The sequence below is a fragment of the Otolemur garnettii genome, unplaced genomic scaffold (genome assembly GCF_000181295.1).
Source record: "Otolemur garnettii isolate 467f Iridium unplaced genomic scaffold, OtoGar3 scaffold00084, whole genome shotgun sequence".
Taxonomy (NCBI): domain Eukaryota; kingdom Metazoa; phylum Chordata; class Mammalia; order Primates; family Galagidae; genus Otolemur; species Otolemur garnettii.
The window spans coordinates 660,354-685,353 of NW_003852479.1; the positions used below are offsets into that span (position 1 = coordinate 660,354).

General features: G+C 38.0%; 1 protein-coding gene and 1 pseudogene across 1 annotated transcript; both read left to right on the top strand.

Moving 5' to 3' along the window:
* Positions 1–1,659: 1,659 nt before the first annotated feature.
* NMD3 (NMD3 ribosome export adaptor) lies at positions 1,660–25,000 on the top strand. The gene is made up of 16 exons (XM_012808123.2): positions 1,660–1,737; positions 2,328–2,399; positions 3,493–3,627; positions 6,679–6,775; positions 7,820–7,900; positions 8,811–8,939; positions 9,219–9,309; positions 11,323–11,401; positions 12,279–12,375; positions 14,337–14,454; positions 15,854–15,999; positions 19,094–19,206; positions 20,266–20,338; positions 21,824–21,930; positions 23,144–23,214; positions 23,686–25,000. The coding sequence occupies exons 2-16, from the start codon at positions 2,356–2,358 to the stop codon at positions 23,814–23,816; spliced, it is 1,512 nt and encodes a 503-aa protein (XP_012663577.1). The 5' UTR covers positions 1,660–1,737; positions 2,328–2,355; the 3' UTR covers positions 23,817–25,000.
* LOC111726878 lies at positions 11,931–12,075 on the top strand (annotated as a pseudogene).

Below are 25,000 nucleotides of genomic sequence, written 5' to 3' on the forward strand. Positions count from 1 at the left end.
TTTTTTTTTAAGTGTGTGGGGGAGGGTGGTTTGAGAAAGAGTCTTCTTTTATTATCCTGGGTACAGTGCCATTGTGTCATAGCTCACAGCAACCTCAAATTCTTGCTTCAGCCAAGTAGCTGGAACTACAGGTGCCCAGCTCTTTTGAGAGATGGGTTCTCACTCTTGCTCAGGCTGGTCTCCAACTCCTGACCTCAGGCAATCCACCCACTTGTGCCTCCCAGAGTGCTAGGATTACAGATGTGAGCCACCATGCCTGGACAAGATTAACATTTCTGTGAAAGGGAGTAATTCTAACATCTTCTAAGGTTGGTCCCTGACACAGCATCATTCACTCTGCAGAAAAAAGATGACCTTCATCACCTCTTGTAACCCCTTCCTGCATTCCAGCTACACTAATAAAAGCATCTTGAAATTGCATGGCAGCAAGCTGACTCCTGTTCAGACTCCACTCTGTTCCTTTTTCCTCCTTTCTCTGCTAATAAAGCCTTTCCTTAATCCCTGGACTGGTCTGCTTTCCTTGCAGACCCTCACACAAACTCTAGCCCTAAACCTCACAGGTGGGCCCACTGACACCATAAGTGCTCTTGTAAGAGGGAGGCAGGAGAGTCAGAGAAGGAGATGTGACAGCTAGAAGATGGGGGCCACAAGTCAAGGAATGTGGGCAGCCTCTAGAAGTTGGAAAAGGCAATTCTCTGGCAATTCTCTCCCAGAACCTCCAGAAGGAATCAGCTTTGTCAATCCTCTGGAACTGTAAGATAATCAATCTGTGTTTTTTAAGCCAACCAAATTTGTCATAATTTGTTAGAGCAGCAATAGGAAGCTAATACAGGCTTGATCATTATGGCAGAATGTCCCAGGCATAAACAAAGGTAGATTATTTCCCCCAAGGACCTGCCCTTGATCTGCATGGCTGGGGATTTGAGATTGTGACAGGGCATGTGGCAGTCAGATACTGAAAGGTGCTTTTTTCCATGCAAAGAAACTGGAAATAATCCTCAAGGTGATGAGAGGCACTGAAGAATTAAAATAAGGGAGTGTGACAAAGGAGAATTGCATTTGAGAAGGATGGACTGGAGTCTGCAAGTAGGGAGAACAGATGGGAGACTACTTGATCTTCTCGGGCAAGAAATGATGAGAGCTCTTCTCTTATCACCTTCTAGAAAAATGCCCTTGCTTATTCCTTGAAAGTTGGGGTGAGAAGATTTAGGGAAAGAATGGTTATGCTCTTCAGATAATTTGAAATGCCGTCATAAGAGCAATTAGATGTGGTTTCTGTGCTGTTATAAGATCAAGGGATAATGTCATAAGGAAGTATTAAATGGACTATCAGGAAGCACATTCGAATAATTAGTTTAAAATGACCGAGACTTCTTTATAATTGTTCTGTTATTTTTCATCTATTCAACAAATATTTGAGCAATGAAGCTATGGCAGGCATCAGAAATATAATGGTGAACAGACACAGAACTAGGCTGGCTTTGAGTAAACTCTGGACAGACGAAACCAGCGAGATAACTCAAAAGCAGCGACCATAGACAAAGCGCCCGGTCCCCGCGCCGCGGGACTTGGCTCCCGCAGCCACCCCCTCGCCGGTGCCCGCCCCTTTCTCTTTGCTCCGCCCCCACCAGGCCCTCTCGTGGGCGTCCCCGAGGCCGCGGGATTTCTGTCTCTTGTATCGCGAGAGCTCCGCTGTGGCTGTCCGGTTGCAGGGCCCGCTGACAACGCTGCGGAGAGGTTTGTGTTGTTGCGGGGTTCCCGCAAATCCGCGGCTGGCCTGGAGGCTCTGAATAGCTTCCGGAGGCCGGGAACTGGGTTGTCCGCGGGCGGTGTCCCTGCGAAGGGGGTGGGGTGGGCTCCCTGGCTCGGGCCGGCCTCGGCCCGCGTGCGCGCTGTGTGTGCGCCTCCGGCCCGGAGCCTGCCGGGGGCCTCCCGTGGGCTGCGGGGCTCAGGGCCCGGGCTCCGGGCTGGGGCTGGGGCTCGGGCTCCGGGTAGGGCCCGTGGGCACGGTGATGCCGTCCGGGGAATCCTGTAGCTGAGTTTCAAGAACAGGCAGGCGTCGGGGACGGTCAGGGGCACAGTGGCGGGTGGCGGTGGTGAGCCCGGGGTGGGGCCCCCGCGAGGTCAGAGGTCGGCTGCAGAGCTTGGCGGCCCGGGTGACTGTGTCGAGCCGGGGTGGGGCCCCCGCGAGGTCAGAGGTCAGCTGCCGAGCTTGGTGGCTCTAGGGTGTTGCGGATGGGAAACTCTGGAAATGCCTTTTAGCCCTGGTCCTAAAGCAGTTGCTTTCCCCGAGGTTTGCGAGTGTAGTTGGTTTTCTTCATTCTCAGGTTTCAAAAACTTCAGGTATACAGAACCATGGAGTACGTGACAGGAGCCACCGACCGCAGCCCTGGACACATGTGAGTTGCTGCTCTTCGCTTAAATTGAAGGATCTTACATGAGTCTGTGAAACTTTGAGGGAGTGTTCTTTTTTTCATAAATGGGAAAAAAATGAAAGTTATTTTTATAGAAAGTTGAATTCATTTTTAGTTATAAAGTTTTTTTTTCCCTAATAAACACGTACATGCTTTAAGAGAGTAAACATTTTCACTGTGTATCCTTCTGGATTTCACTGTCTACTATGTAGTCATTAGCCACATGTAGCTATTTACTTTTATTTGTTATTATTTTTATGAGTTATAATGTAATCTTAAAATGACTTTAATTTTTAAAACTTATTTAAAATTTTTAATCAGAAACTTACTTAAATTTTTAATTTTTTTTTTTTTCCAGTTATTTGGAGGGGGCCGGGTTGAACCTGCCACCTCTGGTATACGTGTCCGGCGCCCTACTCCTTAAGCCACAGGCGCCATCTAAATTTTTTAATTACTAAAATATTTATTTTTGAAAAATTTTAAGATTTGTATATTTAAATTTAAATGACCTTTTTCTTATGCTGATCAAATAGTGACTACAGAGAGTTTTAAACTATTATCCTGAAATATCCAACCATGTAGCCAGGTAGCCAAATTTAATTAGCCAGTGCACATTGCAGCCCTTCTCTCCTAATTGTTTTTAATTTCACATGAAAACAGTTATTATTAGGGAACCGGAAACTTAGCTTTGTGGCCAAAAGTAAAAACCAAAGGAAAAATAGCAGTTCAGCAGCTGTTTGGTGAGAGCAGCAACTCCTCATTAGACCAGAAATAGTACATTTCTTACATTGCATGAAGTTCTGTTGGACAGTGCTGGCTCTAGACCATAAGGACATTGGCCTTATTTTGAGCATGTTTGGAATTGTGGCCGTCTTTGGTCTTTTACCGCACTATTATGAGTTTGTTCTTCATCTGTTGCATCTTTGAAGATGGCCTTGTTGCTAAGTCATTTTTTTTTAAAGGGGGCAAGAAATACTGTGGCCTAACTTAAAGGCTTTTATTTGTTTGGTGTTTTTAAAAAATGTAACTAATATGCTTATAAAATCTAATTTGAAAAACTTATTCTTTATTATTCAAGCTTGTGCTGTGAGTGTGGTGTTCCAATTAGTCCAAATCCTGCCAATATTTGTGTGGCCTGTTTGAGAAGCAAAGTAGACATCAGCCAAGGTATTCCGAAGCAAGTCTCGATTTCTTTCTGCAAACAGTGTCAAAGGTACGGTGTGTTACCATATCTCTCTCCTTCAAGTTGGAATTTACATTTAGGGAGCCAACTGACTATGCTGAGATCACACCAAGATGTGTAGATTAAAGCGGCGCTTTTGAGATTTTTATATTTATGTTGAATTTGCAGTTATCTAGTGTACTTTTCTAGTCTGTCCTGCTCATCTGGTAAAGATAGTGTAAAGGTAATGTAATCCGTCCTTTTTCTGTGAAAGGATAAAGTGTGATGTATACATGCGTGTAGTTAATAGATAGGAGTTGGTGTTTGTAAAGGTGAGAGCAGATCATGAAGGACCTTGTACCACCATTGTCATGAGTTGTCTTTAGTTATGAGAAGCTGTGTGTTTTAAAAAACACTTCATGTTTGAAGTAGCTTAGCAATGTATTTTAAAAACTATATTGTTTTGAAAACCATCATCGGGGGAGAGGGGAGAGGTTATGGATGAGAAATTACTCAGTGGGTACAATGTACACTATTTGGGTGATGACTACATTAAAAGCCCAAACTTCATGCAGTATATCTGTGTAACAAAACTGCATGTGTACCCCTCAAATCTATACAAGTAAAAAAAGAAAACTATCTATTAGTGCTCACGTGGAACTAAAATGACTACAGTTGGTGGAAGGGAAGCTTTATCATATCTGGAACGATAGAAATTTAAGATTGGATTTGAAGGCAGAGGCGTTTTCTGGAAGTTAGTGTTTCATTCCTCTTTATCTTTACCATGTTTCACCGAAAATAAGACACTGTCTTACTAGGGCTTATTTTCAGGGAATGTCTTCTTCTCTGCACTGAAATGCATGGCTTAAGTCTTATTATCGGGATACGGCTTATATTTAACAAATGCATAGAAATCCTGTTAGGGCTTATTTGGGGGATAGGTCTTATTTTTGGGGAAACATGGTAGTTGTTGGCATAAACAGGTTATATATATTAGGTTAGTGGTGCTCAATCTTTTTGACACTAGGACCGGTTTCATGGAAGACAATTTTTCCATGGATGAGGTAGGCAGGAGGGTGGTTTTTATATGAGGGTGCAAGCAATTGATTTATGGTCTCTGTATAGTCAGGCCTCTCTGCTAATGATAATCTGTATTTCCAGCCACTCCCCAGCCTCAGCTCCTCCTCAGATCAGCAGGCATTAGATTCTCTTAAGGAACTCACAACCTCCATCCCTCTTGCATGCCCAGTTCACAGTAGGATTCAGGCTCCTCTGAGAATCTGATGCCACTGTTGATCTGACCGGAGGCAGAGCTCGGGGGTGATGCAAGTGATGGGGAGTGGCTGTAAACACAGATGAAGCTTCCCTTGCCTGCCTGCCACTCATCTCCTGTGGTGCAGCCTGGTTCTTAACAGGCTGCAGACTGATACTGGGTAGGGGACTAGGGTATTAGGCCATTGACTAACAAAGAGCTGCCTGGTAAGTGTAAAATTATGCACCTGTGATTTCCCAAATGGGTTAAAACTCTAGTACTTTATTTTTGGGGGAGTGGGAATTGGCTTATGACCCCTTTGAGAATTTGAAAACTGTCTCCCCAGAAAAAGACTTACATGTACACATATACAAAGACATGAAACTTGGTGTACTAGCTCAGGGAATTTACAATTTTCAGGCTTGACAAGAGTGAGGTCTTACACAATTAACAAAGAGGTGGCCATTGTAGAGAGAATTTTGTAAAATTATATCATGAATATTTTGTAAATAAAGGTACATTTAGATAAAATTTTCCATTTTTCTCACATGGTGACTTTAGGGGCAACTTTTGAGACACCCCGTATGATAAATACTTGCTGTTCTCAAAAGCGTGGTGGAGTTAAAAAAGTGCTGGACAAAGAATTAAGTTCCCTAATTTGTCTTTGCTTTCTCACAAAGTAGGGTTTTGAAACTCTTGGCCATTTTTCATCTCTGGGCCTCAGTTTCCACCTTAGAATGAAGGAAGGGATTTTATTAGTTGATTTGTGAAGCCCTTTCTAACTCCAGAAGTGTGCTAATAAGCACAGTGAGGCTGGTGTAACATTTTTGATTGAACCTCGAAAAGCAAAAGTTAGAACTTGGAGTTATTTAACAGGTATGGCAAAAAGGCATTTACATACACATCGGGAAGTTCTGTGTGTTTAACAAACATTCATTCTGCACCTCAGCCGGTGCCAGGTAGGCTGGCTGAAAACTTTCAGGCACGTGCATGAGGGCTTTAAATTTCAGTTTATTTATTTATTTTTTTTGAGACAGAGCCTCAAGCTGTCCCCCTGGGTAGAGTGCTGTGGCTTCACAGCTCACAGCAACCTCCAACTCCTGGGCTCAAGCGAGTCTCCTGCCTCAGCCTCCCAAGTAGCTGGGACCACAGGCACCTGCCACAACGCCCGGCCATTTTTTGGTTGCAGCCGTCATTGTTGTTTGGCGGGTCCGGGCTGGATTTGAACCTGCCACCTCAGGTGTATGTGGCTGGCTCCTTAGCCACTTGAGCCACAGGCACTGAGCCTTAAATTTCAGTTTAGTCAAGCCTTACCTCAGATTTTAAAACTTGAGTTTTATAATTAAAAATTTGAAATTTAAAGAGAAACTTGAAATGTAGATGTATAGGCTGACCTATTGTTGATACATCGTATTGTGAGGTACCGATTTACCATTTTTGTGAGAAATGAACAGTTCTTAAGCAAGCATTTTATTAGCACATAATACATCATTTGAATGCCATTTCGAAATGATTCTTACCTGGTTTTTAGAGAATAGCTTCAAGAAACCCTTGGGTATTTTGTCATCTTCACTGGACTTTTTATTTTTTGCTGGGAATAGAAGTGATACGGCCACTTTCATGGTTATTTAAGATTGGTCTTCTCAGAATTTTATATTTTTAACTAAAGCTGCTGCTGACGTTGAAAGTTTTCTGAGACTGCCAAAATATATTTGGGTTAAGTGCTGTAGTGCTACAGGCCAGCCCTGGATCCTGCCTGATGAATACACAGTGTTGTATTTGTATATCCAGATGGAAATTTCTGTTTGTCCTGAGAGATGTTGGATTTCAACATGTTCATTTTCTTTCAGATATTTCCAGCCACCAGGAACTTGGATACAGTGTGCTTTAGAATCTAGGGAACTTCTTGCTTTATGTTTGAAAAAAATCAAAGCCCCTCTAAGTAAGGTAGGTGAAAACAGCTGAAGTCAGTGTTTGTGGCTATGTTTTCATTAGTACAATCATTTTCAGAAAATTTGTGTAAGCAGGTTTTTCAAAAATAACTGTTACATTTTACTGTTGTTATCAGTAGCACTCTACTACAAATGATGTTTTCATTTTTAAAGTTACATATTAATATAGTCTTTATTGAAAATGAAAATATGTTTTTGCTTTAAAAGACTGACAGAATTTTTTTCATTATCGAGGACCTCTTACATACATTTTTTTCTGAAAAATCTTTATATAAAAGCATCACTAAACATAATTGAGGCCATTGTACTGTCTGGTTACCCAAGCTGGATGCTTGAGCTTCATTCTAGAGTCTGTTCTCTTTCTCCTTTCTGAATCTAGTTATCATTAAATCTTACAGATTTTATTTCCTAAACAGCCATTGGATCTGCTTCTGTCATTTCCAGAGCCTCTCAGCTCCTGTCCACATTAATACAACAGCTCCCATTCTTGTTCTCTTAGTTGCCCCCAACCCTTGTCCCCAAATACCTATTCTGGCCATATTGGTTCACATTCATGGCCTCACAATATAGCAAACTGGCTTTCCCCTGTGTAGATGGCTGCAGATTTAACAGTGGGTTATGGCTGTGAGCTTAGCAGCGCATGAAACTTCCTCTAGTGAACGTCCATTCTGAGACTACAGAGTTAGTATAGAGAGAACGATCCAAGTTTGTCACCACGTCTTTGTTTTCTAATGGAAAACATAATTCCCTTTCAAAGAACTGTACTTTTTTTAGGGAAAGGGATTTTTTCCTTTGCAGATACTTGAATTTTTGCTTGAATTATATCAATTGCTTAACATAGTCGTTGGATTGTCCTTTTATTTGCTGCTGTTACCTCCCCTCTGATGATAAGTCTTTTTTGTCTTTTGTGGCGCTGGCATGTAGTGATGCCAGCCACAGATGCCAGAAGCATCTTTTGAATCTGTTTATTAAGGAGGTGTTCTTTCATTTTTTTTCCCACCTTAGTTAATAACTGATATTTCTGTATGTTTTATTGAAGGTACGGCTTGTAGATGCGGGCTTTGTTTGGACAGAGCCCCATTCTAAGAGACTTAAAGTCAAACTGACTATTCAGAAAGAGGTGAGTGGTGCCCAGTTTTCTCAGCATGGCTAAAATGTAGGTGGTGGGAATGAGGCTTAGTGGTAAGTCGTTTTATGGCTTAAACAACTTAAAAAGGAAAGAATGGCTCTTGATTTTAGTATTTTGTTTTCTTTTGATCATCTATGCAAGTAATGAAGTCACTAATAAGAGCAGCCCTTGCTCATGATTTTTATTAGGAAAAAGACTAAAGTAAAAACGTGGGCTTAGGCATTAATTCTCACACTTGGCTGATGATTATAGTGTCTCAGAGTAACTGAGTCAGAATCTCTGGATGTCAGGTCCAAGAGTCTGTATTTAGGTTGAGTATACCTTATCTGAAATGCTTGGGACCAGAAGTGTTTTAGATTATTTATTTATTTTTTTAATTTTTTAATATTTGCATTATGTTTACTGGTGGAACGTTGCTAAAGAATGTATCCAATGAATGTCTCCTTTTAGTGTCATAATAGACACTCAAAAATTGGCGTTTGGAGCTGAAATTTCAGATTGCGGGTTTTTGGATCTGAGATGCTCAACCTATCTTGAAGAAACTTCCAAGTGATTTCTGAACCCTATGTTTGGGAACGACTGAATTAAGTAGTAATTTCCTTTTGAGAGTTTTCCTTGCCTTATATTGAATGACATAAGTATGAGTTCTGTATATTTACATATACACTTGTAAGTTCTTTGGAGAATATCCTCACCACCTTTTCAACTAGAGGCAAATTTAAAAGGTTAATCTGGTAAATCTTGGATTAAACCTGCATACATTTGTTGAAATAGTGTAACTTATTGTCATGACTTTGTTTGACTGATGTCCTCAAGGCATTTTTTATTAAAGCACCTTTAAAAAAAAATTGTATTAAACAGAACCATAAGAAAGAAGGCGTATAATTGTTTTCTTTACCAGGTGATGAACGGTGCTATCCTTCAGCAAGTGTTTGTGGTGGATTATGTTGTTCAGTCCCAAATGTGTGGAGACTGCCACAGAGTAGAAGCTAAGGATTTCTGGAAGGCCGTGATTCAAGTCAGGCAAAAGGTAATGAGAGAAAGGTGCTGAGTGAGGCCTGCGGCCGGTGTTCCATCTTGGCCAATTACAGACACTAGGAAAGCTACTCCTTCCCTTCTCACCATACCCTTCAGATGCTGAGGGTATCCAGGTGCCTGAGCATTCATCCTTGGGAATAGGTCATTATTATATTTCAGATACTCGTTTTTGTTTGAAAAATGAGTGTGCTATATCTATAGGTGATATGTGTGTGCTCTAGAAGTGGCCTTCTGGGGGCATTTAGTGATCTAAAAATGTATTTATATTTAGACTTTGCACAAAAAAACCTTCTACTATCTGGAGCAGTTGATTCTGAAATATGGAATGCATCAGAATACACTTCGCATCAAAGAGATTCATGGTGAGTTGAATTTTAAAAGCATTGAAAATGATGTGAAAATTATATTTCAGTTTATCTGAGTTATCTCCTTACTGGTAATGTCTGGGTCAGTACTGTTAAAAAGAACTTTTTGTTAGAAAGAAAAAAAATCTTAGTTCTCTGTACTGTTCAGTGTGATAGTCACTGGCCACATGTGGCTATTGAGTACTTGAAATGTGGCTAGTGCAGCTAAGAAACTGACTCTTTAATTTCCTTTTATTTAAATTTACATGAAATAGGCATATGTGGCTAGTGGACACTCTGTTGGACAGCACGTATCTAGAACTAAGATTATTTTTCTTTCTTCTCCTCCTTCCCCGATTCAAGCTATTAAGTATCTAGTTTGTGACAGATGCTATTCTAGGTTTTTAGAACATAATGATGAAGTCATATTAATTCCTCCGTGGATTACTCATCACGCTCCCAAATGGGGCTGCCAGATTTAGTAAACTGCATTAAGAGTGTAAGTGCTATCAGTTCATCAAAAACTCGGTTTATTAGAGGATGAGTTTCTGATTGGAAGAAGGTAATTATTTGGGGATCCGCAAGGTTTTGTGTAATGCTTTCATGTTTTTCATATGCCGAGGGGCTTTGTGATAGATAAATTCAGAAGCCTAAACTTGTTATAACAAACAGTGATACGCAAATAATATAGTTAGATTTCTTTCTTTTTTAAAATTTTTATGTATTTATTATTTATTTTTTTTTTAGAGACAGAGTCTCACTTTATCACCCTTGGTAGAGTGCTGTGGCATCACAGCTCACAGCAACCTCCAACTCCCAGGCTTAGGGGATTCTCTTGCCTCAGCCTCCTGAGTAACTGGGACTATAGGTGCCCACCACAACGCCTGGCTATTTTTTGTTGCAGTTTGGCCGGGACCAGATTTGAACCCAACCACCCTTGGTATATGGGGCTGGCACCCTACCCACTGCCCCAGGCGCCGCCCTAGTTAGATTTCTTAATGATGGAATTTTAAACTATTACATAATTTCACAGTTGTTCATTAGAACTTGTTCTGTCTTAGCACTTACTGTTTGATGATGATTCTTTTTTCTTTTTGAGACAGAGTCTCACTTTGTCCTTGGTAGAGTGCTGTGCTGTCACAGCTCACAGCAACCTCAAACTCTTGGGCTTAAGAGATTCTCTTGCCTCAGCCTCCCAAGTAGGGGGAACTACAGGTGTCCACCACAACGCCCAGCTATGTTTTGGTTGTAGTTGTTTTTGGCAGGCCCGGGCTGGATTTGAACCCGCCAGCTCTAGTGTATGTGGCTGGCTGGCGCCCTAGCAGCTGAGCTACGGGTACCGAGCCTGTTGATGATTCTTAATGCTACCACACTGTCATCACTGTTGTTTGTAGTCATTTCTACTGTCTGGGACTTAACGGAAGTTGTTTTTCTTTTTTTAATCTTAATATGTGATTTTTTAAATGAATGTTTTATGAATATTTGAAAAAATGGGTATTCTTTCTTGGGACAATATTCTGTAATCTTAATCAAATCAACCTTGATAGTTGGTTATTCAAGTTCTATGTATTGTTACTATTTTTTGTCAGTTTGATCCTTTTGGTTTTGAGAGAATCTTATGCTAGGCCCCCTCAAGGGTTATGCATATGTTAATGTTTTTAATTTATTTTTCTTTTTTAAAATAGTTTTTGTTTTCTATATCTCAGATGGATTCTTAATATCTTGGGCAATTCCTTCATTTATTACATAAAATATCCTTTGTTCTTTGTTTTTATTTCCACCTTCACCTTGAATTTTATTTTGTCCAGGGTTAAAGTTATAAATCTTGTTTTTGTTTGTTTTCTTTGATGATTTTGTCTGTCATTTTGTCACTCTAGTCTGAAGTAATATCCTTAATCCATTTACTATATTTTGTATCATTTCTAATTGATTTGTTTAATATGGATTTAATTTGTGATATTGTGATTGTAATTAGCAAAAAATCTTGTTTTGCAGAATGATTTTCATGTGGCTTTTTATTTTTTTTTTAAGATGGCCTGGATTTCTATTATTCCTCAAAACAGCATGCTCAGAAGATGGTAGACTTCCTTCAGTGTACAGTTCCTTGTAGGTATGTCCCGAACCTAAATGTGACTAAGTCCAAGGACGTAGGAATGGATGTAGACCACATCTGTCCTCCAGCCTTAGACAGCTTCTTTTAAGTTAAAATACTTAAAAGTGTAATAAGACTACTTACATAATCAGGAGCGTTTATTGGGTTAGCCCCTTTAAGGGATATATTAGCCAAGGACTGTCTGCTTGGGGAGCTAGACCTAGCCTATGATAGTAAGCTTGTGCTCCAAAGATGGGGAAATTTTCATAGGTGGAGTTTGTATTGAAGGGTGAGATAAGTGTGAGTGAAGACTTGTAGCAGGCATTGCTGTGGCTCTGATGGTTGCTGCATATAGTAGATTGGTGTGAACCAAGGCTATGATTTGGAAGTTTTTAGTGGATAAGGTAGAAAATAGGTAGGGTGTAGTTAGAGTGGTGAAGGTGTTGAAATGCAAGTGGCAGGAATGAGACTTTATCACAGCAAGCATTAGGAAACTGTTTCAGACCTTGGACAGTGATGATTTGATTTGTTGAAAATGTATATTCCTAACCCCTGGCAATGGGCAAAGAGGCACCTCATTGGTGGTGTTCCTCTTACATCAGTCAGGGGCAGAGTAGACGGACAGCCCTTTGTTCATCCTAGCTTGATGCCTGGGTTGGTGGCCAGAGCTGTTTCATGCCTAGGGCACAGAAAATTATGATACTGGATTCTCATTTTCTTTCTGGGTCTTTTTTTTTTTTTCTTTTCCTCAAGACAGAGTCTCAAGCTGTCATCCTGGGTAGAGTGCCATGGTGTCACAGCTCACAGCAAAAAAAAAAAGAAAAAAGAAAATGTATATTCCTGAGTCTGTATAAATAAGGACCTTTGTCTTTACTGTTAACTTTTTTCTTGATAGATACAAAGCGTCACAAAGATTGATCTCTCAGGATATCCATAGTAACACATACAATTACAAAAGCACTTTCTCTGTGGAAATTGTTCCAATATGCAAGGTACTTTTATGTCATTCAATTAAGAATACAAGTGATTAATTGCCTTATATGCAATTTGTAGCTATTGGTTTTCTCCTGGGGTTAGTTAAAAATTTTGAATAACTTTCTTAAATGATTTCTGACATATTCAGCTGTGTTAAAGATATATTTTAAAGTAATTATTGAGAATCTGTATAGAAGAATATGTAGTGAGGATTATATAGCTACAGGTCTCCACCATGTAGGTACTTACATGTTGATATTCAGTCCCTAGTAAGGATAACTGCCATATGACTATGGTATCTTTTTCTACCTTGTTTACATCTCAAAATAACTGAGGTAAGCCGTATTATTTTGAAGATGAGGAAATTGATGTTTGGGAAGGTTAGACAACTTGCCAAAAGTAACATAACCACAAAATGATGAAGCTTGTTATTGTTAATTTGTAGTATAGTACAGTATTAGGGATAAAATGACAGCTTAAAATGGGGCCAGCAGACTTCTTCTGTAAAGGGCCAGATCATAAATACAGTAGAACCTCTGTCACTTGACCACCCAAGTGACCGTAACAAACTGGTCAACATGTGGAGGTGCCCTACCCTGATATATTTGATGCATGTCTGGTCTATGAAACTAGGTCAGCGTAAGGAGGTGGTCAGTGTACAGTCAGCTGTGGAAGTTCTACTATATTTTCAGTTTTTAGGCTATTTACTCTCTTTTGCAACTACTGAGCTCTGCTGTTACTCAAAAGCAGTGTGGATAATAAATATTTAAGCATATGGCTGGGGCTGTATTCTGGCAGTACTTAATTTATATAAAAAGGCCATGGACCAGATTTGTCCTGAGAGTCCTATTTTGCTGACCTCTGGTTTAAAACAGTCATCTTGTTTTTGGCACAAAGCCTGAGAGATAGGAATTTAGGTGTGAGGGTGTATTCAGGTCTTGTGTTTTAAATGCTTTGACTAACTTAATTGTGTAACCCGGGGACACAGCATGTAAAGAAGTGTTTTCATTTGTCTTCGGAAACTCTTGAGTTGAAAACCAAGTAGTAAACTAGGAGCTGTTCTGCTCAGAGTATCCCCATAGTGGAGAAGCTTAGGATTGTGAGTAGATACACCTTAAAATATAACTCTGATCCTTTCTGTATTTTAATACAGTTTAAAAATAGATGATTTCATTGCTGGTTAGTATCTTTCAGTATTCACATAGACATATGTGACTTTTTTAGGCATGAAATCTTTGATTACATACTGGTTCATGTAGCCATGTAAGAGAAACATGTTCTCTTGAAATTTTTTTTTTTTTTTTTTGAGACAGAGTCTCAAGCTATCACCGTGGGTAGAGTGCTGTGGCATCACAGCTCATAGCAACCTCCACCTCCCGGGCTTAAGTAATTCTCTTGCCTCAGCCTCCCAAGTAGGTGGGACTGCAGGCGCCTGCCACAGCGCCCAGCTATTTTTTGATTGCAGTTGTCATTGTTGTTTGGCAGGCCCAGGCTGGATTCAAACCCCCCAGCTCTGGTGTATGTGGCTGGCGCCTTAGCTGCTTGAGCTATAGGCATCAAGCCTTGAAATTTGTTTCTTATGGAGATTGAAAGAAATCATAAATGAATTAGAAAATCACTCTCCTACTAATGTTTATAATGCTTTGCTTAGCGTGCATACTATATTTACATGTAGAGTGATAACCAAGAATTCACACTGTGTAATAAAATTGAAATAAATTGTATAATAGCTTGATGAATGGGCTCTAGTGATCTTTAAAGCATTTTTATTAACATAAATATTCCTGTCTTTAAAAAGTAGAGCTTTATTTTCATTTTATTTAAGGTCTGATTCTTTCCTTAGCCCCTTTGCTGATAAATAGAATTAAAAATAACTTCTTAGTTGGGCAAGTGGGGTTGGAATGGGTTCACATTGATTAGTGTTTATTGGACTGTTATTTAGGGTTTGCCTCACTCTAAATATTAGTCTTGATTCTAGGATAATGTTGTCTGTCTGTCTCCAAAACTGGCACAAAGCTTGGGAAATATGAACCAGATTTGTGTGTGTATTCGAGTAACCAGTGCCATTCACCTCATTGATCCAAACACCCTACAAGGTAAGTTGTGGGTGCTATTTGCCTTGACAGTTGGGTTCTGTATGGCAGGCAATAATAATTTGTATTCTTAATTTTATCAAGCATTCTTGATAATATTTTGAAGGGGTAGTTAAAATTTGTTATTGTTTAATACTTGAAAAGCACTGGAAGGCCAGGCGCGGTGTCTCCCACCTGTGATCCTAGCACTCTGGGAGGCCAAGGCAGGAGGATCACTTGAGCTTAGGAGTTTGAGACCAGCCTGAGCAAGAGTGAGATCCAGTCTCTCCTTAATAATAGACAACTTAGTCACACATCATGGTGAGTTCCTATAATAATCTCAAGAGTGAGATCCAGTCTCTCCTTAATAATAGACAACCTAGTCTCACATCATGGTGAGCTACTCGGGAGGCTAAGGCAGGAGGATCACTTGAATCCAGAAGCTTGAGGTTGCTATGAGCTAGGCTGATGCCAGGACACTCTAGACAGGGCAACAGAGTGAGACTCTGTCTCAAAAAACATCCCAAAAATAGCAACCAAAAAGAACAAAACAAAACACACTGGAATTACAAAGCTTTTAAAAAAATACCCTTGTATATCTTACTTAAATAATTTTCTGTACTTTTACAAATTTACTAGTTTATTCCATTAATTTTTAGTGAAATGGATTTATCTACTTCACTTAATTTTTGTGACTACTAAGTTCATTGCTAAATTTTGTTGTATAGCAGTTATTATCTAAATTTTTAGAATATTAGACTTTATGTCATCCAGTGGATTATTTAGTTTGAATATGAATTTTAATTCCATCATTATAGATCATTTCTAAATATTTCCTTTATAGAATAAATTATTTTTTAAAAGACCACATTTTAATAGGTATCTTAGTATTTGGCTGATCCCCTACTTCTTGGTCTTTTTCATTATTATTAATGTAATTTTTCTAGTGTAATTCTTTATTTTGATATTTTTCAAAAAGTCATTCATTATCCTTTTCAGTTAGAATTCATCAGTGAAAGGCCTGGTTGTAGTATTAGGATGGACATTCTTTATCTGTCTGGTAGAACTGGGCTTTATCTCCTATAAGCTGAGTAGCTGATTGTTAGGTTTCTAAAGTGAAATGCCAGGACTTGGAACAACTGTAACTAACTGGATCTGATTGTAAATTTATTAATAAAAAGTATTGAACACTGTGGCATTCTTATAGCAGCTGATTAAGGTACATTTAACGTCTAGTATTTCTCTTTTGCTTTGAGAAATTGGGATTGATTGATAGGAATAAATGTGACCCCAGAAAGTGGGTGGGTCCAGTGGTTCTGGGTGACCTGCTGGTGTGTATGAACTTCTTCCTGCGGAACACATTTGATGACTTCTAGAAATACGTGATTTCTCTTGTTCTTTAGTATTCTGTGCTTATTCTTAGTTGCAGATATTGATGGGAACACATTCTGGAGTCACCCTTTTAATAGCTTATGCCATCCCAAACAGCTAGAGGAGTTTATCGTGATGGAGTGCAGCCTAGTCCAAAATCTGAAGCGCGGTGCGGGTGCTGGGATGGTATCAAAAAAGGTAAGCTGTAGCCTGTTTGTGTTTTTTTTTTCCTCTAGCTTATTGTTTCAGTTCTTCCTTTTTAAAAAAAAAATTAAAATGTAGAGTCCAAATAAAGCTAGTACACATTAGATTAAAAATGCATTGTATTTTTTGCTTTTTAAAACATGGTTATTGTGAAGATCATCTGACTTACCCTATCTGATAAGTTAATTTATTCTCATGTTGGAAAAAATATTAGAAAGGTTTATCCCATTATTATAAAAATATATTTCCTCATTTTATTTTTGTAGAGAAAGACCAAAGAACCACCTAACCTTTTGACTTTTTAAATACCAAATACTCAGCATATATTTCTAAAACAGAAACATTTTTCTGTCTAATTAGAGTATAGTTATCAGATGTATGAACTGTCCAGTCTACACCATAGTCCCGCTTACCCACAGAGGCATGTATGTTCCAAGACCTACAGTACAGGCCTGAAACTGCAGAAGTGCTGAACTCTGTGTAAATGCTGTGTTTTTTCCTATACATACATAACTATGATAAAGTTTAGTTTATAAATTAGGTAAAGTAAGATATTTAACACCAACAACTGATAATAAACCGAACAAAATAGTGACAGCCAGATCCTTCCATTTAGTTATAACAAAATGCTATAATAAAAGTTATGTAAATGTGGCCTCGCTTTCAAGATACATAGTATCTTATTATATTGTACTCACCTTTTTTTGGACAGAGATGAACTGCAGGTAAATGAAACTATGGAAGGTGAAATCATGGATGAGAGGGACTCGGGTTTCCTCATTTGTCCCCAGAGTGTCTTTTGTGCTTTGTTCAAATTGGTATCTGGTTGGAGAACACAGATTATTGTGACTATTGTACCTTTTTGGTCTTTTTTGGTCTTGTTCCCACATTCTTGAAACAACTAGGGCATTATTTATTTGGTGGAGCACTCCACCTTTTCAATCTTCCTTTATTGTTTCCTTGTGATGTCATTTAACTTACTTCTTAACCTCTTGTATTTCCAGTAAACTGGAAAGTTGATCTAAAGGTTGGTTAAATTCAGGTTAAATTATTTTCTGCCAGAATCTTTCACTATGGTATCACATCAAGAGACAAGTCATATCTATTAAAATAGTGATAGCAGATGCTCCCGTTATAACATTGTGGTTTTTTTCCTCTTGTGGCCAGCAAGTAATCTGTGGGGTCATACTGTAATAATATGCAAATAGTAAGTTCTTATTATCTTATTTTTTCTGGCTTTAACATCTGTTGATAGTTCTTGCCCAAATAATTTTATTTAGGATTACAAAAGAGTGAACTTTCTATTTCTATTCTGTGCTTATTACTGGTATTATTTATTAAGGAAGAGCTTTTTGTTTTCAATTAGAGCTTCTTGGTTTTCCTGAAATGTTTTCTGCATAAATTCTTTTTTCTTTTTGCAGTTTTTGGCCAGGGCTGGGTTTGAACCCACCATCTCTGGTATATGGGGCTGGCTACTCCTTTGAGCCACAGGCGCCACCCTCTGCATAAATTCTTGATTCTTCTCTTTTAGTACGTATTTTCAGAGCAAGAGTTGATCTGAGTCACTTCCAGTGGTGAAAATTAGTTTAGACTTGCTTTTGTATTGGGTGGTGTCTCTTTCTCTGCGGTTATTATTACGATCTCAGGAAGTATTATGTCTGTATTGTATTTCCTTTCTCTCCTTTCTTCTTTTCTTCCTTCCCTTACTTCCTTCTCTCCATCTTCTAAATCTTCGTATTACCTCAAATTTAGCCAGTGGGACAAGGGTTTCTCCATCCTTCAGACGCGACTTTGCTGGTCTCTGAGAGCATCCTTATTTCTGGCACAACAGCACTGATTTTCAGTGTTCTAAAAACTCATCATGTATACTTTTAAACCCATGTCTAAAATCAAGTATTTCTTCAAGGATATAAGCCTGGCTTCTTTTAGTGTGAAATAATTTAGAGACCACTCCTCCAGAAAAAATCAGGATAAGATACTAAGGGTGTTCATTTCCTTAGCGGTAATACTGCTTCTTGACACAAAAATAATTTGTGATAATTTGGGAAAAATCAGTGGAAACAGAGTGAAGATTACTTTCTACATATTTAAAATTAAAATAGTTAAGAGCAAATTTTTAATTTACAGTGTTGAACACCACATCCCCTCAGAGAGATATAAAACCAGATAATATATTTATTTGACTTTTAAAAAACAGCTATACAGGTTCGTAAGTCTCTTATAAATAGACACAGTCTAATAGTTAGAAAGTAAATCCTGTTAGATATTTAGTCTTTTCCTGGTAATTTACTTGTTCAGGTCTTTCCTGCAGCTGAGACCTTTTCTTTCTTTTACTTCTTTTCTTTTCATCTGTTTATGTTGATGTGATGATTCTACTGTAACACTTAGTATTTTGGTCTTGATCTCACTTTACTAGGTCGGTCGTGGTTAATATGAGGTGTTGGCGTGTGCTGCACTTACTTCAGCCGAACTTTGAAATGTCAGTTACGAGTGCACATCAGTATTATGTGGGAAAGGGAATTAACTGTTTTTTAGTTTAAAAATTCAAATTTGGGTGGTTGTTTCTACAACAAATAGTTCTTTAAAAAAATTCTTCAAGCTAGTAGATAGTCGAGAAATTAATTTCATAAAGATTTGGCATTTTTACTGGTTTACTACTGGAATTTCTAGGCTATTATGTCAAACAAGGGTTTGCTTGGAATATTTTACTGCTTTAAGATTTCCCTGCCTTTTCAGTTGTTTCGTTTGCTCAGGTGGTCTTGGCCCACCTTCCTGGGAAACATTTCTTGTGACAGTTCTACATATATCTACTTTTAGGGATATTATTATTTTATAAAAGACTTGAATAAAATCTTAGCAAAAATCAATTATTTATTCTTATGAATTTCTTGTGTGTCTTTTTCTATACTCATGATTTGGTAATTTGTGATTTTGTCAGTGTTTCAGAGATTTGGAAAATACAAACAATTTCCATCTTCAAAATAAAAAGTAGACAAGCAGAAATGACTATTGTATGTAGTTTTTCTGTATGAGATGCTTTCTAAGTTACGTCTACGTAACTGAAGAGCACATTTTCTTTCCTGTTCAGCACACCCTCGGGGAAGTCTGGGTGCAGAAAACGTCTGAAATGGACACAGATAAACAGTATTTCTGTCGCACTCATTTGGGACATCTGCTAAATCCTGGAGACCTGGTGTTGGGGTTTGTATTATTTCATAGTATTTTAAACTGACAGTTAGCTTTGTAAATTTTTTTTGATAGCCAGCAGAGCTACCTAAATACTAAACTTGTTAATTCCAAAAAGATTTAAGAGTACTTGAGAGCCTTACCACTCATTTTTATTATTGATAATTAATTGAACTGTGGATTTGGACAGAACCTTATAGTTATTCCATTTTGGCCGTCATGCTCAGGGAGTCATTTTTCTAAGATTTTGATAATTGAACACGGAAGTTGTATGAATAGGTGCATATTTACAGCTTTTTTGAGGAGTAGTTTTTTTATTGTATATATGATTTTACTTTTAAGGTAAAGTAGCCAAGCCTGGCACAGTGGCTCACACCTGTAATCCTGATACTTGGGAGGTAGAAGTGGAAGGATTGCTAGAGGCTAGGAATTTAAAACCATCCTGAGCAAGGGGCTGAGGTCTCATTTATACAGAAGTTTTTAAAATTAGCTAGGCCTAGTGGTGCATTCCTGTAGTCCCAGCTTCTCGGGAGTCTGAAACAGGAACACTCTTAGTTATTAGCCTCTTAGCAAAAGAGTTAGACTGTTTCATTAAAAAAAGAAAAGATATTGCCGCCATATATGCAAAGGATTTATAAAGGCCTAGCCCAGTTCTTTTTGAATCAGAGCCCATCAGTGTACCTTAAATCCTTAAACGTTATTTTTTGTTCTTACAATTTCACTTCCTTTTACTAGAGAATGAGGGGCGGTTTTGATGTGTTTCGTTTGCTTTAAATAAACTAGATGGAACCATCTGACTGAATCCTACAGTTAGGCAGATATCTGTTTTGCTTTTACGAACATGTGGTAAGATGGACAATAACAATAATATTTGAAATTCAAGAGTTAAAAGCCTTATTATCTTTACCAGGGTCTGCAGAAGCACGTTCACTGTGTGAGAGGTGGCAAAACTTTTAAAGTGGGAAGCATATTAAATGTTTAATCTCAAGAAGGAATTTTAGTGATAGCCATAAAATAAAAAGTTATCCACGGAGGGTTAAATGGTTGTTAAGCTTTCCATTGTCTATGTTTCAGGTTTGATTTGGCCAACTGTAACTTAAATGATGAACACGTCAACAAAATGAACTCAGATAGAATTCCAGATGTGGTAAGGTTTTAGATTTTTACTTTTTCTGTATGAAAGAGGATTGATGTAACTCATGGGTAAAGTGCATGAGTCACATTTTCGAAAGTAACAAATCAATTGGGAGGTTTTTGAAACTGTGGAAAGGTATAATAGCACAAGTCTTACACTGCATTTTTCTTGGGGGGGGGGTAAATTCAAGATTTATTGAGATTTTTTGGTTGCTCTTATATCAAATTTCCTTCACTGTCCAAATATTTGATACAATCTATAGAGCAAAATTAAACTTACCACTAAAAATGGTGACCCTTAGAATTTATTCAAGTTCATTCTTTGGAGGCTCAGCTTATTTCGTGTATATCGTTCAGTTAGGAAGTTATTTAGAGTTAAGACCATTATTCAAAGTTAGAAATCTTTGTGATATCAAGTCTTGGAGAAAGATTATTTGCTTTAAAAAATCTGTTAAGGCTCCTTAGGTGCCTGTGGCTCAAGTGGCTAAGGTGCCAGCCACATACACCTAAGGTGGTGGGTTCGAATCTAGCCTGGGCCTGCCAAACAATGATGACTGCAACCAAAAAAAAAATAGCGAGGCGTTGTGGCGGGCGCCTGTGGTCCCAGCTACTTGGGAGGCGGAGGCAGGAGACTTGCTTGAGCCCAGGAGTTGAAGGTTGCTGTGAGCTGTGATGCCACAGCACTGCATGCAGGGGGATAGCTTGAGGCTCTGTCTCAAAAAAAAAAATCTGTTAAATTCTAACATGACAAGTTTAGGAATTAGGAGCAATAGTGAATGAAATCAGTGTGGAAAACTATTTTCTATTTCCTTAATCTTTGAGCATAAACATTGATTATTTAGCTGTGGATAAAAGTAAAGTCGTGATTGAAGAAGAAATCCCATTTCTCCTGCCCCTACCAATTAAGGTTTTATTAATTTATAAACTAAGAAATGGAGGTATGATTTAGGTTTAGGTCAAAATAGGTGTTTTTAACAAGGTCCTAAGAGGGGATTGTGACAATATTACATTTTGTGTTTTGTAAAATTGTTTTTATTCATTCATTCAACAGGTTATTACATAGTGTTCTAAGATACATTGTTGTGGAAGTTATGTATAGTTCTGTAAATGCTTTTTAGTGAGACTAAAAGAAAAAAACAGCCTGTGACATTCAGAGTGGTTTTATATGTGTGCATGGAGGCTGCCGCAGGAAGTTTGAGTTACAAAACAACCTGAAGTTTTTAGTATTTAAAAAAATTTAATATTCAGTAACTGGAAATTTTTAATTAGTTATTTTAATAATTATACAAATAATGCCCAAAATGCATTCTTGTAAGAAGTTAAATATGTGGAGAACAATTTTCAAAGCTCGCTTGACACTGACTCTGCACCCTGCTCCGCTCTCCTGGGGTAACTTCCCGGCATTCCCAGGACCTTTCACGTTTAACTTCATCGGGTTTTTCTGCTGCAGCTGTGTAGTTCCCATTTTTTTATAGCTGTGCAAATACTTCTGCTGCAGGTGTTAATCAAGAAGAGCTATGACCGAAGCAAACGTCAGCGTCGTAGAAACTGGAAACTGAAGGAGCTCGCGCGCGAGAGAGACAACATGGACACGGATGACGAAAGGTCTCGCCCTCTTTCCAGTTCCCTTTATCTCACACGTTGTCTCAAAGGAAATCCCTGTGATAAGTCGTTTTTGTGTTGTAAAGAAACAGGTATCACATAGTTGGTCCCTTGCACTCGGTATTACTCTTGGATGCCTATCAAGATATTGGTGGAATGGTATGAAGGGATGTTGTGACGTTTAACACAGAATTGGGAATAAATTCCTGAGTTATGACTGGGCAGTAGTGGTGTTGATGTAAACCATTCAGTTGGAAAGTTGAAGTACAGTCTTACATTGCTTAACGACAGGATACGAGGTCAGGGATGCCTCAGTAGGTGACTTTGTTACGGTGTAAACATTGTGGAGTGTACTTCTGCAAGCCGAGGTGGGAGAGCCTTCTGCACACCGAGGCTGTAAGGTGGGGCCCATTGCTCCTGGGCTATAAACCTGGACAGCAGGTTACTGTACCGAGTACTGTAGCAGTGGCAAGTTATATTTAGATATCTGTATATCTAAACATAGGAAAGTTGCAGTAAAAAATACGCATTGCAGTCCTGTGGGATCATTGTCGTGTGTGGTCCATAACTAACTGAAATATTGTTAAGCATCACGAGACTGTATAATAGCTGCTAATTCCATTATGGATATCATAAGTAGAAGTGGAGTCTTACAACTTGAAATAGAAAGAAAATAGCTCATTGACATCAAGTATGTTATTTTTTGAACAATTTAAGCATAATGAAGAGAATGTGTTCTAAAAATGTTTATTGAGTGGTGCTAAAAGTGATCTTGATGATGGCGAAAACACCACCGTCTAAAAACAATCTGAGTTTATATAAAATTTTTTCATGAAATAAGTTATAAATAGTATTTCTAACATACATTTTCATGAAATAATTTAAAATAGACATTAATGTGTTAAATACCGTAAGTACATATTTGACTTTTTCATCTGTGATCTTAAAAGTGTATATATTTTAGCTTGACCATCAGACTTCTTTAGGGGAGGGGAAAAGTGGGTTGGGCATCTTTTCATTATCTTATATTTAGCTGTTTTTCATGACATAATGTTCAAAGAAAAGATTTTTTAAAACCTAATGAATATTTTTATTCGATCTTCAGATATAATGTTTTAAGATTTTAATACTTAGAACACATTTATCTGATAGTGCAGAAAATGACTTCATGCTTTCTTGGTGAAGATGATATGTTTAAATGTTCTTTACCATATAGACAGTACCAGGATTTCCTTGAAGATCTTGAAGAAGATGAGGCAATTAGAAAGAATGTCAACATTTACAGAGGTTGGTGTTTTAGAATTGTTTGGTTTAAGTCATATGTTTTGTATATAAGTATAGTACCTATTATGAGTATTTTGATATCTTAAACATTGATTTCCATAGATGACTTTGTATTTTAAACTACTCTAGTTAAACTTTTACAAAAAAAACTTGCAGAACAGTGAAACTTATTTTTAGCTATGCTACATTTGATAGCATGTGCATCCTACTTTGATCTCTGAAATTGTTCATCCCTATAATTGTATGAATAAATTTTCTTGGTGGAAATTTATTCACACAGTTAGGCAGCTCATTCACTCAGTGAATATGATTTGAATTCCTGCTGTGGATAAGATACAAGCGCTTCTAAAACAACATCAATAATACTAACAGTAGTGGGGTCTGGTATATTTGTGTATTTTCAAATATACATATACTTTGTATACATAGAAATATTTTGTATTTTATTTGAAATCCTTTCTATATTTTTCTTAGATTCAACCATCCCTGTGGAAAGTGACACAGATGATGAGGGAGCACCTCGAATTAGTCTGGCTGAGATGCTTGAAGACCTTCACATTTCCCAGGATGCCACTGGTGAAGCAGGTGCCGCAATGATGACGTGAGATGGAGCTGCAGACTCCACGTCTGAGGGACCTGGTAGCTGGGCTCACCAGTACTCCTGTCTCTTCCATGTGTGCCTCCATATTGTGAGAGGAGAAATTTAGTTTTAAACTGAATAAATAATGACTATTTTGATGGCTCACTCAAAACACTGAAAATGATTGGTGGGTTTGAACTTTTAGATAGTAAAAGATTATGGAGATTGTAATTATTACTGACGTTTAGGCCATTTTATGTGTGGAATTTTATCACTGTGCTTTTTTATACAAGGCTCTGTAGTATTTTTACATACTATGGTGTTGGATATAAAAGCTCAAAGCTGGGGTTCCTTGGATGTTAACTAAATCTTTAAGCATAAAGCAAGTTTTTAACATTCTGTTTACATTAATTGCTTCAGTAGAAGAGCATATGAGTAATCATTTTTAATATTAATTTGCTAGGCACTTTCATCTACTTAGATCATTTTTATGGCCTTGGGTAGTTAGGGTTCAGCTGATCACTGGACTTTCATGAAGAAAATTAATCTTTTTTATTTCTTCATAAAATTAACATCTTCAAAAGCTATTAAAATGAGGGTTATCCTCATGATAGCAGAAAGAAATATATTTAAATATTTATGGATTTGAAGCAAACATAGATCAGTTATTTAAAGGTTAAATAACAGTTTGTTCTTGCCTGTATCTTCAGGTATCTTAAACTTTGATGCTTTAAGCTTAAGTCAGTAGCTGCTTATAAAATGTCTTCCTATCATGTCAAGGATTTTGCTTTTAAAATTTTGATTTACAAATTGAGGAGGAAGGAATTTTCTCTCTGTAAGTTTCTACATTGAACACATCATCATGAAAAGAAGGTTAGGTTACAGCATAAAGATGATGAAATAATAAATGTGGTGTACATCCTTTATGAAACCATGAATCAGATTTGAATGAGGAATGCCTTCTACATTCTTGAAAAAAAAGCTTGGGTTTTAAAGTCTTCTGAGAATGAAGTATTATTAAGATCCTGTTTTTATAAGAAGATCAGACTTATTAAGTGTGCCAAAACTAAGAGCTAATTCATTCATTCTGCATATACCACTAAATAAAGAGATTGAGGCTGGGCACACTGTGGTGGACACCTGTAATGCCAGCACTTTGGGAGGATCACTCAAGGCCAGGAATTTGAGACCAGCTTGAGCAACACAGCA